Source organism: Gobio gobio, assembly GCF_949357685.1.
Source record: "Gobio gobio genome assembly, chromosome: 6".
In the NCBI taxonomy this organism is placed as follows: domain Eukaryota; kingdom Metazoa; phylum Chordata; class Actinopteri; order Cypriniformes; family Gobionidae; genus Gobio; species Gobio gobio.
In genome coordinates this window covers 20,061,141-20,081,019 of record NC_137102.1, presented here as the reverse complement: position 1 = coordinate 20,081,019, position 19,879 = coordinate 20,061,141, and the positions used below count along the sequence as shown (strand labels likewise).

The following is a 19,879-nucleotide window of genomic DNA, read 5'->3' as shown; positions in this document are numbered from 1 at the left end:
GGCGCCCGTAAGATATTTGGAAACTCCTGCTGTGTGAAATTAGTTTTTACTGAAAAATACATCGGCGACGACCTACAGCCAATGAGAAGGCAAGATACAGGGCAGCGGGAGGTTCAGGGAGGAGTTATAGATCAGAATATCAGTATTTAAACAGATATATTTACAATTATATCAAACAGAAACAAAGCACAAACATTTGCTTGACCAGCCGCAACAGTAGCACATTGCAAAATTATTTATTTACTTCAAACTCTCTGTGCAGAACACAATCCTTGCTCCCTGTGTCTCCCCAACCATTTCCTCCACCATAATCATTTTTCTTTTTCTCCTTTTCGCTGCTAATCAGTACATAGACTATTTGGATCGCAAAATTTCTGCAGTTTATCATTTTTAATAACAATTCCAGAACTCCGGTCTGACGCACACGTGATCTTGCGTTGTTTACTTGTCACATCACACGTGTGTTTGGTTGTGAAACATTGTTTGCGCACCGGAGTTGTCTTTGATTCTTCCTATTGTGTGAAGTCATGCAGTGTGTAACTTCTTGTCGCCGATCCATGGTGCATGCTACCCCTGATAGTCATGCAGTGTGAAAAGAGCAGTGATCCGACAAGTTTCGAAAGGGAACGTACTCGGTTACTCACATAACCTTGGTTCCCTGAAAATAACGGTATTGCGTAGACGGCTGTGCTATTAAGCTTCACGTCCAGGTCTTGTCACTTAAGTCGAATTAACCTGATTTCTATGGTGAAATGGGTTGCTTTTATTCCCATTTTCAGCTCAGCTCGCTGGCGGCGCACCTTCACTCTCTTCCATTGTAGTATGTAAAGCCACCAGTGTACATATATGGCATGAGTCTATATCTTGAGTCTCGAGTCTGCTCAGTAGCAACTTGGAGCCTGAGTTTGCACAGTAGTGAGCGCGAAGTAGTCTCGTGTAGCCAGACCTTCAGCCAGACACACGTCTAGCGAACATCCTGTAGAATTCAACCAATCAGATGACGACTTCGAAACTTCTGAAGTGTTTCTGAAGTGTTTCTGAAGTGCAGGAGTGACGTGTGAGGCTGAGACTAAGCGCGAAGTGGAGCGCGATATATCAAGGTCCTGCCCATAGACTACTCCTGTCTAATCACACGCCGCTGAACTTTTTGTGAAATAAACAGAAATGTGTGTAGCAACAATGCCCTGATTCAATCAGACTTTTGGCCGAATGATCAACAGGATGGACCTCCACACTCCAACTCGTGACTTTCCTAATCAAATCAGCCATAAACAAAGGACTTTTTGTGTGTGATAGGGCTATCTAAAATTAATTAACAACCCAAGGAGCCCCAATGTCTCCGTAAGAGTATGGAGCATTGAATGGTATAGCCCCGAGACATCCACATGACTTCACGTCCGCAAACACACACATACATAGCGGAGAACGCTGGAATGTTCACACACACACACACACACACACACACACACACACACACACACACACACACACACACACACACACACACACACACACACACACACACACACACACACACACACACACACACACACACACACACACACACACGTTATTTGAACCATGTGGACCAAAACTTGTCTCAATGATGTTCAAATATATAATATATACACCTGGCGGCCATCTTGTCACAGGCAGCTCACTCACTACTAACATTTTTTCATGGGTGCTTGCACTTTTGAAATAACCATAACTTGCTCAATTTTCTACCGATTTTCAAACTGTTTGGTTTGTTATAAACATCAGAGATGTAGTTATGACACGGCATACTTATGAAAAATGATTCATAATTTGTTCAAGCATCCATAACTATAGCCATGTTAATAACGTTTGTAAGAAACCAAACCATTTGTAAATCCATCAAGATTTCAGTGAGATAAGAGTATTTGTGTTCATGCAGATCATCAGGAGCCACAGAGCCCTGCCTGTGACAAGATGGCCGCCGGTGATGACGTTAGAGACTCCGCCGTAAGACATCTAGCCTTTATTATGGATATCTATGCCGATAGCACCATAGACTGTAAAAGGATAGCACCGGAAGTAGCGATACACTGCTTCACTTACAGGAAATAGGAAGTGTGATAAAGGTCTGTTGCAGGGTTGCCAACTCTCACGCTTTCAGGCTGTCTCACGGTCTCAGTCTGCCCAACTTAAACTCACGGCAATCTGCCAAACCTGCTTTTGATATTAAACAATGTCTAAGATTTCAATTTTTTTAAGTTTTAATGCGAAATTCAAACAATAAATAGCGTTTTGGCGCATAATGTGGCATACAGTTAAAGCCAGTGGCGTTGAAAAACGCGTTGAAAAACGGAGTTGCGATATGCTCTCATCTCCCGGCGGTGCACGTGGTCACGTGGTTCATGGTGCGCTCAATACTTCCAGCGATGTGTCAATACATTTGAATGGCTTATAAATCTTTCTATTTATTTAAGCGGATACACAACAGCTTCACTATACAGATGTTTGCAGCAGGTTTTGGTAAACAGTAGAGCATAGTGTGCATTGATTATTACGTCAACCATATTTACAGGATCGTTTTATATAATGGAGAATGATGGAGATGCAACATTGTTAACATTAATGTTAATGTTTTTCTTGTATTTAGCCCTCGGGTATTCTTTACTAATTGGTCACACTCATACTCATTGATGGTCAAATGTGTCCATACACCTTCACTATTTTTCAATTAAATAAATGTTCTATATTTTAGTTTAATAATATTTATTGAATATTTTGAGGAGCTCTTTTGGTACTAAATACTATTTGTGCAATAATTATTTTCAATCAATGACCACTTAAAATATTTTTCTTAAAATATTGTTCTTATTTCTATCACAATTAGTGTAGTAATTAAGGTTAAAATAGAGAATTCCAATTCAAAGAGGCAAATTAGAGTAATTTTGTGGCTAGAAAAATAATAATTTTCATTTGTAATGCCATTACCCAGTAGGTGCCTTTATGGCTCTTTAATCAATATACATGTATCTAATCTAGTTGCTCAAAAAAGTATTGCAGTTTTTCATTTTAATAAATATTTAGATATGATCAAACACTAGATTTCTTTAAATGTGAAATTTTAAAACGTTAATAACTTACATCCTAATATTTTTAATTTAATTATTTTTAATTATCTCCCCCCCCCCCCCCAATTTTGTATTGTTTTGCAATGGATTAATAGGCATCGGAGCCTTAACTCTACTGCAGCATCAACATGTGATGTTGTACATCGCACACCCCTACATGAACTTTCCCAAAACAAGAAGATACCTAGGCTATGCTAATTAACTAGCCAGCTTGGTAACTCGCAACTTTAGTTTACATACATTTTCTTAACATACCTTTATCTTGCTGTTTTTTTCTCTTCTGGTTTCTTCTCTTTTCTTTTTTCTTTTCTCTGCACCAGAGGGATGTCATTTTTGTGACATTTATGCTGCAATGCTGCTGACTCTTCGATCAGCTTCAATAATCACAGTCACAGCTTTGACAGGGCTTGCATCCTTGAGCTCGATGACAGAATATTGCATGTTTTTTTTGTTTGTTTTTTTTATTGCGTTTTTGTATAATTTCCATTGTCCATGACTCAATTAACATAACATAATATCACAAAAAATCAAGTCATTTCGTGATCTCTTGAGGGCCCCCTGGTGGCCGGAACAATAAGCAGCTCTTAGAAGACGCTGATGCTGAGGGAAGCCGCTGACATTCAACTAATGACATGTGTAGTCATTGAGTCTGTCTATCAGTCACACTTACCAGATGTGAGTGTTTGCCCTTGAGAGAGAGACAAAGGGAGCGAAACTGGAATCGCACTTCTGATATTATTTTGCAGCTGACAATCGGAAAGTCAAAGAAGAAAAACTGTGGGCTTATGAAGTTATCGTGATCTTGAAAGGAGTTTTTTTTTTTTTAAAGCTTTTGGACAAACATGGCTAATGGTGATAACGAAGTGGCATCCCTGCCTCTTAAACACAGATTAAGGGATTTATTACGAGAGCAGACACGGCAAAACGATGCAAAGTAAGTTTATGAAATGTTCTTATATATATTTTTAAGACCAATTGAACCAACATACAAAACCACTGCTAGAGAAAACAAGCATTAGTGTAGTAGACTAATTGTAGTTTTGACCTTATACAGTAGTTATTACTGAGTTATTGCCTTGTGACAATTGTGTAATCCTATACTGTGGCAGTTGCTCTTTCCTATATTTACATCGATTATTGATAGTGTGCAAAAAACAGTATACTGTATGTATTAGTAATAACAGTGTACAACCAGTGGTGGGGACACAAACTGGGGTCGTATTTTATGTTTTTAAACCAAAGATGCAGAAAACCCACTATATTTACAGGCTTTTGGTGGCTATTACGTGTGGAAATCCTTTATATTTTGAACTGGAAGTGTCTGTTTGTGCAATAATGCCACATAAATTTGCCAAAATATAACTAAAATGCCATTAATTTTTTTGTGTCAGATTGTATTAAATTATTTATTTCAATAAACCAAATTTAAAAAATCACTAAGAAATTATAAAAAAATATATATGTTAATAAAACCAATAGCAAAAAGCAGAAATCAACATGAGTTGTGCATTTAACAGGGTTTGTGTGTGCGCGTGCTTGTGTTTGTGTGTGTGTGTGTGTGTGTGTGTGTGTGTGTGTGTGTGTGTGTGTGTGTGTGTGTGTTAGGTCTCACCTCTTCATATCTGCATTTGTGGCTGATTTTGTTTGCCAAATTCTAAACAAATCACAATCACACCTGTGTGTGTGTGTGTGTGTGTGTGTGTGTGTGTGTGTGTGTGTGTGTGTGTGTGTGTGTGTGTGTGTGTGTGTGTGTGTGTGTGTGAGAGAGAGAGAGAGAGAGAGAGAGAGAGAGAGAGAGAGAGAGAGAGAGAGAGAGAGAGAGAGAGAGAGAGTGAGCATTTATATTCCACATTGTATTTGTACCTGGCCTTAATTTCTGTGTGCCAATTTTCAGACTTCTTTCATGACAACTCTCTGAGTGTTTGGCATAGTAATGGATATGACAATGTTGATATATTTGCTCTTGGCGGGATAGATCTGCTACGCTGCTACTGCCAATATCCGCAGACACGGTTCTGTGAGCAAGTAAGACATGCTGCTGCTGTACAATATAGCATACAGTATGCGTACATGAATTAACGTAGCACTGTAGCAGATCTGTGATTTTTTATTTTTTACATCCCTTCAGAAAAATACCAGCTTTTATGTGTGTGTTTAGATATATAATGTTACAAAAGTCACTGAATCTCATGCAATTGAGATGAAGGGAACAATGAGGGAAACATCAAATGGGGTCTGAACAGACTCCAAAGACCCTATGAAGGTTAATCAGTAATTCTCATCCATGTGTTTTGCCGCATAGGGTGCAGGTTGACTTCTTCAGTAAGAACAGTTTCAAAGAACGCCTCCAGTTTTACTTCATCAAAAACCAACGATCGAGTATGTCTGTTCTTTATTTTCCTGTTAAAATAACAAATGTTAAATTATTATTCTTTCTATATAATTATTATATAGAATAGTTTCCATAATCAAAATATGTTTTAAGAACATTGTTTTAAGAATATTTTTTAAGAACATTAGTCCAGAAAAATGCATTTCTAATTTTATTCTGGGTTTTAAATTAAATTTGTTATAATTATTTGTGTAAAATGTGTGCTATTTTCCATATTTATGTTACAAAAGTTTGTCTCACATGTTGAGTGCATGAAATTTCTTTTGTACTACTATGTCTAAAATGTTTTATAACACTATTTTTATTCCCAAAAATTAAGTTGATCTCACTTGATGAGTGCATGTGACACTTTTTTGCACTACCATGTCTAGAATGGTTTATAAAATGCTATTTTTATTCCTCAGGTCTCAGGGTGCGAGTGTTTTATCTTTCGCTCAAGGTGTTAAGCTGCATTTTGTATATATCCAGAGTGCTGTCTGACTCAGGAGAACAGCAACACACATGGTAGATATTTTTCATTGTTTTATGGACAGAAACTATGGCAGGGAGGCTTGTCCTTAGCCATATGAAATGGGTCTCTCAAAATTCTTTGCTATCACTCAATGGATTTGTAATGTATTTTTGATGAGGCTTCAGGGGAAATGTGTTTATACAGGGAAAACAACTGCTCATTAAGGCACTACTGTATCTAATTTCTTGTCTCTAATTCCCTACACACTTCTAATGATGAATGCATTAGGAAGGACAATGGAAATATCGGACTTCCTTTATGTTATTGGCTCAAGTAGAATGAGTTTTTTTTGTAACAAATATAGAAAATGCCTTCCTTTATTATGTAAAATAAAAGTTTTAAATAAGGATAAGTAAATTTTTCTATTCGGTTTATACTGCTATAAAAATGACTGTTCCATAATGATATCTGCTTCAGAATAATGTAGTTCCTCTACTCATAGCTTGGGCTGCCCTTACAGAAATTATACCATGCTGGGAATCAACTGGTATGTATTTTCCAACAAACCGAAAACAAGACAGAAATTCTATGTAAAATCTGATTTATAAATTTGCATCATGTTAATAACCCTTTATTGTTACCAGGTCCTCAATTATTTGGGTTGAACGAGATCACGCGCTTTGGGCTGTACAGGTAGTTCTGCAGATAAATCTTATAATATCCACAATTTTTAGTGTATAGTTTTATGGTATGGAACTGATATAAGGTTATTAATAATCATTTGTGTTTAATGTATGAATGTATTTTAACAAATTACTATTTTCTTTAGGTGTCTGTTGCAGTCATATGTTTATTCATAAGAATCCTGCTGATATATCTACGATACAAGGTATACATATTTTTGTATTTTCAAGAGGCATCATCTAAATAATGAAAGAAACAATCTACTGATATATTTCCCATGCAACTATTGATACCATCTGCATTAATTCTGTTTGTTTATTATCTAGGGGAACATATGGCAGCAGGTACTTCAAATAGCGTTTATCTTGGAATTGATTGACACAGTGCCCTTTATGATTGGAGTAAGTATATAATCTGAAAACTGTTGACATACAACTGACAATAATAGTCATGTTGGAATGCTGCACCTGAACACACATCTAAAAATGTAGGCCTATTTAATTTAATGCTTAGTCCATATATTCTTCTGGTCTGGAATTATTAGTGTTGTTTACAAGCATCTCTTGTACTATATCTTTTTTTTTTTAAATGTTATATTAAACTTTGGTTGATAACTCATACCACAATGCACAACCACCCTCAGCACCATAGGAGAACACCATAGAAACCACATACCATTTAAGAGCACATGTAGCAATTTGTTAACAACTTTTTTTTTTTTAAATACAGTGACTTTTCATTTAAAGGGTTAGTTCACCCAATTAAAATCATCCTGTAATTGTCATTTTTGTGTGAACTAACTTTTTAAGAACTAACCCTGTGGTCCATGTAAGCTGATATATGTCTGTTTTGGTGAAATTCTTCAGTTTTCTGTGAAAGTTTAATGGGTGGTCTTTGTTGTAACAGACTTTTTATCCTCCACTACGGAACCTCTTCATCCCTGTGTTTCTGAATTGCTGGTTGGCAAAACGTACATTGGAAAACATGGTTGTGAGTATACAGTATGTTTTGAAGAAAGTATATATATTAATTTGTTATACTGTAGTCATACTGTAGGAAATTGATAAGACTATTTGTCTGCCTGCTGTAGATGGCATAAAAGGACAGTTCAACCAAAAATGGAAAAATATATAATATACTCAACATAATTCCATCATCTTTTTCTCTATGGCTCTCAGAATGATCTTCATCGTACTATTCACTGGACACAGTCAGCCATGTTCAATCAGGTCCTCATCCTCATCTCCACCATTGTCTGCCTCATTTTCACTTTGTGAGTCAGCTCATGTACACACTTGCATACAAGGCACACACACATCTAGATTTCGCCAGGACTCAAATTTGGTCATAAGCATACTTATTACTCCTGGTTTTAATCAGTGTTTGCCTTTTTGCTATCATTTTACTGAGACTGAAGCATTAGATCTGGAGCTCTGTTCAGGGTCAAAAAACAGATTGAATTGCAGCTCATTTGTGCAGTTTCTGCTTTTAGAGGCAGGAGCACTTACTCACCACAAATGTGCTTGTCCGCTTGTGTTCACATCCTTATTAATCCCTGGTGTGTTGCCAGCAAGGGCGTCGGAGCAAAACAAATTGTGGCTGGGTCCTCTCTCAGAAAAATTTTACTGGAGTAGATGCCATTTACATTAAGTACAAATTTACCGCCCTTTTTGCTAAACGTCTGGTTGTACCAGTCAAAATTAAGGAAATCACTATATCATTAAGAGCTGCAATAGTGTATAGGGTAAGATGCATGACATCAAGTTTTGGCGCAAATCGACCCTAGGTTCGAATCCACCTTTTGCCGAACTCACTCTACTCCCTTTTCCCATCATATATCAGATCGGAAAGGCATTTAATTTCAATAAAAATGAAGAAAATATTAGAAAAGTGGAAATAAAGCATCTAACGTGTTTAATAATAAGTGTTTATCGGTTAGGGGTAGGTAAACAGACATGTGCTGAATTAGAGACGATAAAAGTGAGTGGTTCCAATATCATTGATCGTAAAAAGTGGGTGGGTCTTGTCCCACCCAAATATAATGGTTCCTTCACCCATTGTTGCCAGACTAATTGTGAAATCCCCTTTTACATAGTTGCCCAAAAATGGTTTGGACAGCCTGTAATACACTACATGACTTTTCAAATCTGAACTGATTTTAAAATGCCAGGCATCATGAACTTGCCGACTTTGTTTACAGAGGAAAAACTTGACATCATGCACTAAATGACTGAGGATCACACACACTACCAGACTTTGAAGTCATGAACATTGCTAGGAGATGCGTGACAAATTAATGATGTGATGAATGATTAAATGAATGAATACAGTCAGTGTTGGGAGTAACGCAAGTTACATAAACAGATACTTTTTATTACTTTTTTAAGTAACAAGTTTTAAGTAATGCATTTAAATTTACAACAAAATCAAGGACCGCTCAGGGGCCACACCCACAGCAAGTCTTGACAGTGGTGCCAAATCATACCCTGGGCCTGAGTCAGCAGGCCTGGTTTTAGGGGAACGTCCCAAGGAGGGCCGACTAACAGACTGACCAGGTCTAAGAACCATATCTGAGTGGGCCAGAACGGGGCCACTAACAACATATGTCTAACTTTGCCGTTCATACTCTGAGCAGCACTGCTGACAGTAAACAAAAAGGTGGGAAGGCAAAAAGTTTGGTCCTGGGCCAGTAGATCCATTCCCAGAGGCGACGGAGGCGACAGGGAGAACCAGAGCAGCCAAAACCACTGCCATATGAGACTCATCACCTGAGGGGGCAGCCTTCACTCTCTTGGTTCCAAGCCTTGCCTTGAAAGTAGGTCCACTCCCAGGAGCTCCCTTTCCTGCAGAAACAAGAAGCACATGTGGAGCTAATGAACTTAGTGTCATAGACTGTTCTACCTGCAGGGCCCAAGGCACATGAGTGGCGGAAACCTCTAATACAGGGAGCTGTCCAATCGCCCGATGGGAGATTTGAGCATCATCATAAAAGTCCACGTACATGTAACCCTAGGGCTTTTCCCCGAACTCCGAAGGCTGGGACGCACAGAGTTTCTGAGGACAGTTAAGACCAGAGCCAGGAGGCCACAATGAGAGAGGCCAAATGCTTGGTTCGTCCAAACTCTCCAATGGAGGGCCTGGCCTCCGGAGATGAGTGAAGGAATCAGGAACTGCTGTTGGGGGTCTGAGAACGAGAGGCCTTAGCCGTCAAACTCAGATATATCCGTCTGCGTTGGCGCTAACAAACTGAAGGGCTAGTCCTAGGACCCCAGTCTCTGCGAGGGGGCTCCATAGGCAATGGCTCACTACAATGTACCTCACTGGGGCACTGTAGAGAAGACGAGTGTGAACAAACTGGTGGTGGTTGGCGCTTGACCTCCCTGGACCTGTGAGGGATGAGCTGGCAAAAAGCAGCAGTCTGCTGCTTTGCTGCTCGAAATTTGTCTACCACAGCAGTCACAGACTCTCCAACTAGGTCGTCTTTAGACATGGGGGCATCTAACAGGAAAGACTTATCTTTCTCTTTGATGTCAGTAAACCACAGATGGCGCTCTACTGACACCATTCCTGCCATAGACTTGCCTATTGCGTGGCCAGTATGCTTGGTAGCTCTAAGTACCAAGTCAGTAGCTGAGCTCCGTCTGAGCTCCTTAACAGGCTCAAGATCAAGTCAAGATCTCCCCCTACTCTAGCTCAGTAAATCAGCTTGATAAGCTTGAAGCACAGCCATGGAATGAAGAGTGGCTACTGCCTGTCCAGTGGCCAATGGCCATGTAATATTTTCCAACCAAAGTGGAAGTAATTCTAAATGGTTTGGACGGCAGCAGGAGCCGTGTCTTCCAAGATGGAGCTGAAGTCGATGAGATGGGCCGGAGAGTCTCTTCCACAACCGACATCGCCGCGTAGCCGTGACTGTGACACAGTTTACTTTTTAGTAACGCAATATTGCACATTACTTTAAAAAAATAACTTTCCCTAACACTAAAAACAATGTGCATGCTAAAATCGGCTCAAAATATCAAACATAAAATCTTTTGACTGAAGATAAAAAATCGTAGTGTAAGGGTGGTTCCCCTACAGTGGTTCAGGCTGAAGGGATGCTGAACGATTAAAGAAATGTTGTCTGCAAGATTGTAGAAAACTGTACATTTCTCATCTATTACCACCCACTGTAACTTATACCAACAACAGAAATAAGCGCAGAGAGCGTTGCTATAATGTGACTATATTGTATTGCAATAGGTAGCACTTCAAAGTCAATACCAAATCAAATCTAGTTAGCACATCATTAGTAATACAAAAAAGGATTTAATGACAAAATCTGTTTATGGTTACACTTAAATTAGTTACAAAATAGATGTATGAGATGATAAAAAAATTATACCATTAATCGCAAACAGCATGTATAAAATGTTCTGAGAGATAGAAAGAGAGAGAGATAGAGAGAGAGGAAGTGTAGAGAGAAAGAGACAAAGAGAAGAAGAGAGCAAAGAAGAGAAGAGCCAAAGAGCAGGCCCCAAGAAGAGAGAGAGAGCCAGAGAATCAAGAGACTGAGCAACAGTTGCAATATCCTTTTATCCCTTCATTGACCATGTGACTGAAACCCAAATGTGAGACATTCAAACTGACCAAACAGACAATTACATCTTTCCCCAACTGTAAAGGTGTGACACACATTTTGGCCTACAGGCCTTCAACATCTCTTTGTCTTTAGAAATTCCAAATGGCCCTTCTGGTAGCTTTCCTATAGCTCAAACAGTAGAGCATGGCGTTAGCAACGCCAAGGTCATGGGTTCGATTCCCAGGGAAAGCAAGAATTGACAAAAATGTGAATTTGTACCTTGAATGCAATGTAAGTCGCTTTGGATAAAAGCGTCTGCCAAATGCATAAATGTAAATGTAAAATGTAAATGGTAAGAAAGATGGGGGTTGAAAACAGTAAAGCAAATGTCTTTGTTCAATTTCAAATATCTTTTATTCCTTTCAATCCTACAGTAGTTTGTGTCCATCATACACTAAATGATTTTCTGTAAAATCTGACAACTTCGACTGCCCAAAATTTGCAGACTGATCTACAAATCTCTGATTTTCGCCAAGTAGCATTGACACAGTAAGAAAATATAAAGTAGTGTCATTTATTCTGTTCAGAGAAAAGCTCTAGCATCCTTTGTTTTTTCCAATGAAGTCACTGCAGATTTTCTGCTGTAGACCTCAGCAACATTAACTTTCTTTTTGTTGTCAATATATTGGAGTTTTTTCTTTTATCTCAGGACTAAAGCAATATACTAATTGATCTGTGGTCAAGTGTTCATCACTAGAAACCCACAGACAGCACTACATGATCACCATTACACTGCCAGTAAGTGCATCGCAACGCTTTTAGAGGAGATTTTCACAAGCTGTTTGCTCATAGACTTGGTGTCATTTGGAAGCTAATGCAGACAGAGAGTCGGAGCAAAAGATGAGTTATCTGTCATTTCCTCATCCCATCACTTCATGACCATTTGCCACATCAGTCAATATGTGATGGTTTTACCCAGGAATTGAGCTAGCATATCTCAGATCTCTCCACCAGACATTTGCGCAAAAATATTTTTTTCTGTGCATCATGCTCAATTCACACACATTATGGCCATCATGCTGTTCAAAAAAATATTTAGCTGATTTTGTCTCTTTGTAAAGCTCATTAATAACGTGAAACATCCAATTGAGGGATTAATTTTAAACCGTACATATGTTCAATCATGAATACAGAAAATAATTTGGTAACAAGTAATTTTAAAGGTCCCCTTCTTCGCGATTCCATTGTTCAAACTTTAGTTAGTGTGTAATGTTGCTGTTAGAGCATAAATAATACCTGTAAAATTATAAAGCTCAAAGTTCAATGCCAAGCGAGATATTTTATTTAACAGAAGTTCCCTTTCAAAGCCTACAGCGAACGGCTGGCTTGGACTACATCCTGGTACTTCCTTCTTTAATTACGTCAGTAGAGCAGTAGAACAGACTAACCTCCGCCCACAAAGAAACGCGAAAAAGGGGGCGCGGTCTTGTTGCTGTTCCACGTGGAGAAGCGGACGGTCGCGTGGAGAAAAGGAACTGTTGCGTTGAGTGTGTTTATCGCCATGTCATCGAGACGCTGTTATTTTCATCCAGGAGTCAAATCACCTTTGTTTGGCTTTCCCAGGGACGCTGTAGAGATTATTGAACACATACATCTCTCCGTTAAGAGGCGTGACCTTTCCAACGTGCGCTAAGCTGCTGTCAAATTACAACACAGGAACCGCTTTCACGTGCGCTAAGCTGTGGTCGAATCACAGCACAGGAACCGCTTGCACAATCAGAACTCGTTACGTGTTTTTGAAGGAGGGACTTTATAGAACAAGGAAATCACCAGCCGTTTTTAGGACAGTGGAAACAGCGGTATACAGATAAGTAAATAGTGTGAAAAATACTGTGTTTTTTTACACGCGAAACATGAACACATGTTATATTGCACACTGTAAACACAATCAAAGCTTCAAAAAAACACGAAGAACGGGACCTTTAAGGTACTACGATAAGGTTTGCACGTTACTACATATACTTACTATAGTAATTGTAATAGTAAATTATGCATTATACACAATACAAGTAACTAACCCTAAACCAATCCCTAACCCTAGCCATAACTTTATAGTAAGTACATGTAGTTAATTAATATTACTCAGCTTATTTTTGTAAGTACAATGTCACTACGCCACCTTAAAAGAAAGTAAGACATTTTTTTTTTTTGCAACATTCATATGAAATCTTTAGAGAGGAAAAGTGTAATTGCTATTCATTAGTGACTAGGTGAAAACGAAATGCAAAACCACGACTGCAATGCAAAAAAATATTGCATCATTTAAGAATACACAGAACATTTAAAGTAATAACAGTGAAATGAATGTTTATTATTTCATTATGACATAATTTCTGCAGGAGTGTGTTGTATATATATTCATATATATAATCTCTTCCATAATGAATAAGAATGGTATGCATATACTCACCGGCCACTTGATTAGGTACATCTTGTTATCAGTGACGAAGCTACATAAGGGCCAGGGTGGCACTGGCCCTCCCAGATTGACGGCTGGTCCACCCAATCAGTTAAGACACAAAATATTTTTTGTTGGAAAGGAGAAATAAATTATGCATGCATGACTATAATAATCACTCATGAATTTAGAGGATGTCACTCTGAAACTTTGCAGCGTGTCTAAAAGCTGTCACTCATCTTTAAATCACTGCAATGAAGCAATCTTATGATGTTCCGTTATAATTAATGAAGCTGTCTACATGGCACAATGAATCTCTTATTTACATAATGTCTACACTATATATTAGATGATAATGTATAATCTATAATAAGAGGATTTGCAAGCGAGCCAAGCACTTGACATAAACCGGCCAACATTGCCCCCTATACCCTTAAATAGGGCACTATTTGAAGGGGCAGCCATTTGTAATGGTGGTTGAAACCATAGTCATTCAGTGTCATAATGCACCGCAATAACGTGTACAAATAATGTACACTCAATGGCTAGAGAGAAAATCTTCCCAGAAAATAAATTTTCCAAACCGTGGGTACATTCCTTATTAATTGATTATTAAATTGTTTAATTAAGGTTTATACATGTTGCACACACTGCTGACAAATCTACATGCCTAAAGGCATTGAGTTGCTGCCATGTGATTGGCTGATTATATGTGTTAACGAGCAGTTGACATTAAAGTGGCCAGTGAGTGTATATTAATAGTTTTACAATAATTAATGTAAATGTAAATACATAAATTACTGCAGGATTCAGTAATTTTCTGCTCCTTTTCTGCAAACTTAACATAGACTCATTTGTGTTGTTTACTTTTGTTGTATTTGTTTCTAAACTTTTCCACCTCTCTCCAGCATTTGTGGAGTTGAGCATTTGCAGCGTGCTGGAGTCAAAATCACAGTTTTTGACTCTTTCTACTTCTGCATCGTGACCTTCTCCACAGTGGGGTTTGGAGATGTTGTTCCTGATATCTGGCCCTCCAAGTTGCTGGTGGTTATTATGATATTTGTCGCTTTAATGGTCCTGCCTATCCAGGTAAGATTGCTCTTGATACTATATTTTAAGATGGCAATTTATTAACAAAGTCTCGGAGGAAAACATTCGAATGGAGCCCTCCCCTCGGACAGCAGGCCAAAAATGCATACTCCTTTTGTCGCATGTCTGTCTTGTCTTTTTTAGCATTGTTATTGTTACTTTATGTGCATGTGCTTGTGTTTTTGTCATGTTTGGTTTTGTCTCCTGTTTATTGTCTTGACCCCACCTCTCTTGTTGTCTGATTATTGGTTTATTTACCCCACCTGTTCTTCCCCATTACCTGCCTTGTTTGCCCCCTATTTAATCTCATTGTGTCTTCAGTTCTATGCTGGTTCGTTGTCATTGGTATGTCTCCTGTTTTCATGCTCCTTGTTCCCGACTCTGGTAGTTTGTCTTTGCTATGTTTGATTTTCCCCCTTGTGGGTTTTGTTTTGTGTTTTATTTTTATTTTTGTATTCAATAAATACCCATTTTTTTGCACTTTAGTCCTCGCTCCCTCTTCATTTGTGCCGCACCCTGACAGAACGAACCAGCCATTAGAGGACTCAGCAGAAGATGGGTATCTTCCTTTTTCCATCTCCCCCCACTGAACCCTCTGACTGTGAACTCGCGTTCCATCCGTCAGCAGGGGGCTGACGTGAGGGACTTTGCCTGCAGTTTCCTCATTGAGGTAAATCACATGGTCTACACGGAGCCGGAGATTAAAGAGGTGTTAAATATCTGTCTGGATACGCCTCTCAGCCCTGGGGAGATGGAGAAGCTGGGGCATCTGGGATTCTGGGACTTTGTCCACCACATCTACCATCTTGGTGAGCCAGAACATCCACGGCCAGCAGAGTCCCAGCCCACTGACTGTTCCCTTCCATCTACAGTCAGTGGAGGCCCCAGCCCTCCGATGACCCAGAAACGGAGAAGGAGGAGGAAGAACAGGCCTACTTCGTCAGACACCTCCGCTGAGGAGGATTCAACTTCGGGGGTAGGTGGTGCGGCGGTCCCAAGTGCGCCGGCCAGGTGTCTGGCCCTGCCTGCGCCACCCAGACTCCTGGCCCTGCCGTGGCTAGCCACTGACTAGCGTCCAGAGATGGCTCCAGCCACTAACCAGCGTACTGAGAGGGCTCCAGCCCACGACCAGAGTCCAGAGAGGACTCCTTCTCCTTTTGTTTCAAGTCCAGAGAGGACTCTGCTTCTTGTTTTGGTTCCAGAGAGCTGGCCTCCTGAACTGTGCGCGCCGCCCTGGCCTCCTGAAATGTGTGCGCGCCGCCCTGGCACCCTGAACTGTGCGCGTCGCCCTGGCCTCCTGAACAGTGCACGCTGCCCTGGCCTCCTGAACGGTGTGGGCCGCCCTGGCCTCCTGAACTGTGTGTCCCGCCCATGTCTGTCGCTCCCGTTCCGCCCTTGTCTGTCGCTCCCGTTCCACCCTTGTCTGTCGCTCCCGTCCCACCCTGGTCTGTTGCTCCCGTCCCACCCTGGTCTATCCCTCCCGTCCCACCCTGGTCCCTTCTAGAACTTCTTGGCCTGTCCCACCTGCTCCTTCTGTTCCCCATATTTCTCCTTAGGTGTTTTTTGTTTCGGGTGGAGCGTCTGGTAGCCGCTCCGTAGGGAGGGGGTAATGTCGCATGTCTGTATTGTTTAGCACATGTTGTGTTTTTGTTATTTTCTGTGCTTGTGTTTTTGTCATGTTTGGTATGAGCACATGGCTCATCACGTGTTCCTTGTGTCATGTGGTCTATTGTCTTGACCCCACCCCTCTTGTTGTCTGATTATTGGTTTATTTGCCCCACCTCTTGTTCCCCATTACCTGCCTTGTTTTTCCCCTATTTAATCTCATTGTGTCTTCAGCCTGTGCTGTTTCGTTGTCGTTGGTATGTCTCCTGTTTTCATGCTCCTTGTTCCCGACCCTGGTAGTTTGTCTTTGCTATGTTTGATTTTCCCCCTCGTAGGTTTTGTTTTGTGTTTATGTTTATGTATTCAATAAATACCCATTTCTTTGACTTTGAGTCTTCGCACCCTCTTCATTTGTACCGCACCCTGACACCTTTATTTTATCTGATTATTTGTGAGCGTTAACTCGTGAAGTCGAGGTTTTCCAACTTTTAGATCCAGTATGATGATCCCCTTGCATGGGAATAAAAATATAATTCTAAAATATAATGGCAGATACTTTTACTGTATAAAAACACATTTATCCACCTGTAAGAGCTGATGCGTCAATTTATAACTTGAACATACGAGGATTCAAGTTATTTTATCTGTACAAAAGATAATTTTTTTTTTTGGTTGCAAACTGATATTTGTTATCATATTATTTTACTTCATTACCGTTATCACAAACACACTGGTATGTAGCGCAAATAGTTTACCATTTATATCAGCTGATGAATCAGAAGTCTCACACATTCACTGGAAATAGCTTACTTGCACATTAAAAAAATAAAGTGCATACGGAATGGGAAAAAAGTGTACATGCACATTTTCTTACTGTCAAAATATGGTGTTCCTAATAGAATAAAATTAATCTCATGATTTCTTTGCTATTTTTAGGAAATATAGAAATAAACTACAGGCAATGTCATTTCAAAATGAGAGAGAAATGTATGCATTATGGTGTTTTCTCTGTTGTGTGATGGCACTAGTTTGAGGATCTGGTCTACTTGTGGATGGAGCGGCAGAAGACAGGAGGAGATTACAGCAGGCAGAGAGCAGAAACTGAGAAACACGTGGTGCTGTGTGTCAGTTCAATCAAAATCGACCTGCTGATGGATTTCCTAAATGAATTTTATGCCCACCCCAGACTTCAGGTACAACGAAAACAATTGATAAAACAGAATTCATTAGAGCTCAAAGGTAACATTCATTTCCAATGGATGGGCTTTGTGGCAGCTATTGAAATACTTCATCGTTGTTGTCACTGTCCTTACTGATATTATAGAACTGACATTTGCTTTATATGCGTATATATATATATATATATATATATATATATATATATATATATATATATATATATATATATATATATATATATATATATATATATATATATAGTTTGAGTTTGCTTCATTTATTCAATTCAGAAACAGTTCAAGGGGTCAATTTAAAACTACATTATAATGATTTGCCTGTGCTGGTATTGTAGTAATAGGACAGCTTACATTTAAGTTTAAATAATAAAAGTGTAATGAAGACTATCTTATGTTCTGGTGGAAAATGAGCAGTCACAAGACGTCCGGTCAGAGACGTATATTTCTTTAATGGGTGGTAATTTGCAGCCACATTTAAACAGTAGTGGTTTGGTATATGAACACACTCTGTCAAATCGATCAAACCAGGCGGCATAACTCCATCAAACTTTCTCTGTGTATGCTCTGTAGACCACGCCCCAATAACTAGACTGTTCCGTTAATGCACGTCTTCTATGCCTTAAAGCAATATTTATATAGCCACAAGGGGGCATTATATTCTCTTTTATAAATAGAATACAGATTGGAGAGCCTTTTTAACAGCCGCTCCTTACATTTCCTCCGTAAATGTGTACCTTGGAAAAGGCAATCTCAGTTTGGGCACAATACTAAGGGGGTAATCAGTCTGGCAGATTCGGGAGGCTGATAAGACGAGAAATTGGGCGAAGGTAGGTTTTGTTCTTTACTTCAACCTCAGCCACCCTGACTCTACCATCTTCTCCAGGGAAAACTTTAGTAACTTGTCCAACTGGCCACAGAGCACGAGGGAGCTGCTGGTCAACAATCATAACAATAGTACCAGGTGGTAAGTTTCCTGCCTCTCTGTGCCATTTTTGGCGTGATTGCAGTCCTGGTAGATAATTGTGGATGAAATGTTTCCAGAAATGGTCAGCCATAATCTGACTATGCCTCCACCGTCTTTTACTCAACATCTCTGATTGGGGATACACCACTTGAGGTAGGAATGAGTCCAGCCGACCCATGAGCAGCATATTAGGAGTGATTGGGTCCAAGTCCGCTACATCAGACGAAGTATAACCGAGGGGTTTAGAGTTGAGAATGCCCTCGATCTCAACAAGTACAGTTCGTAGGACTTCCTCAGTTACAATCTGATCTCCTATAGTAGCACAGAGGGCAGTTTTAAGGGATCGGATTTCCCTTTCCCAACAGCCTCCAAAGTGTGGAGCACCAGGGGGATTGAACTTGAATCGAATCTGTTGGCTAGCTAGCTGCTCTTTTAATGTTGGGTGAAGTGCTGAAAAGGCTTCTTGTAACTCTCGATCACCACCTCGAAAATTCGTCCCCTGATCTGAGATGATCTCAAATGGCTTCCCCCTACGGGAGATGAATCATCTGAAGGCCATTAAGAATGAGTCAGTGTCTATGTTGCTGAGGATGTCTGAATTCAACCGCTCGTGTAGTCAGACACTTAAATATGAGCCCCCATCGTTTCTCATTCCTGCGTCCAATTTTAATGAGATAGGGTCCAAAACAATCTACCTCCGTTGAGTAGTAGGCTGGTTGCAATAAGCGCAGTCTTGATGGGGGAAGGTCAGCCATCTTCTGAGTGCTTGGCTTACCTCTCCATTTTTTACAGCCTAAACAAGATCTTTGATGTTGCCGAATAACTTCCCTGCCCTTCAAGATCCAGTATTTGCGTCGCACTTATGCCAATACACGTTCAGCTCCTGGATGGTGCAGTTTTGCATCAAAATCTTGAATGATCAACTTGCTCAGGGGATGTCTAGAGTCAAGAACAATGGGGTGAATTGCAAATTCATCTAGTTGTTCAGTCCTTCTGAGGCGACCACCAACCCTCAGGAGCTGCATATCACTATCATATTCAGGAGCGAGGCACAGGAGACGGCTACTCGTGGGTAAAGGTTTACCTGACTTAATATGGCTGACTTCAACAGGGAAACTTTGGCTCTGTGCCAGTCGGAGGAGAGCTAATTCTGCTTCTTGGTATTCATCTGCAGTCAGACCATCATCATCCGAGGCCGCCCCATGCAATACCCAGGCAGTAGCTTCGAGAAATTTGTCATAGGACTGGAACTGACTACAATCAGGCAAATCGGGATTTACGGCTGGAATAGTAAGTCCGCAAAAAGTAGCTTGTTTCACCTCCTCATCTTCCCTTTGTAGATGGAGAAGTGGACTCTGGGGCCACTGATCTGTGT

At 40.0% G+C, this 19,879-nt stretch overlaps 1 protein-coding gene across 1 annotated transcript in view; it reads left to right on the top strand.

Moving 5' to 3' along the window:
- Nucleotides 1–3,946: 3,946 nt before the first annotated feature.
- kcnt2a (potassium channel, subfamily T, member 2a) overlaps nucleotides 3,947–19,879 on the top strand; it is a gene marked incomplete at both ends in the record, with an annotated part of 54,945 nt that continues 39,012 nt past the window's right edge. Inside the window, 9 exons of the mRNA XM_079820429.1 lie at nucleotides 3,947–4,038; nucleotides 5,407–5,483; nucleotides 5,901–5,908; nucleotides 6,777–6,836; nucleotides 6,958–7,032; nucleotides 7,538–7,621; nucleotides 7,810–7,904; nucleotides 14,559–14,739; nucleotides 17,373–17,537. Coding sequence (XP_079676555.1) covers nucleotides 3,947–4,038; nucleotides 5,407–5,483; nucleotides 5,901–5,908; nucleotides 6,777–6,836; nucleotides 6,958–7,032; nucleotides 7,538–7,621; nucleotides 7,810–7,904; nucleotides 14,559–14,739; nucleotides 17,373–17,537 — 837 coding nt within the window. The remainder of the gene's footprint in view (nucleotides 4,039–5,406; nucleotides 5,484–5,900; nucleotides 5,909–6,776; nucleotides 6,837–6,957; nucleotides 7,033–7,537; nucleotides 7,622–7,809; nucleotides 7,905–14,558; nucleotides 14,740–17,372; nucleotides 17,538–19,879) is intronic.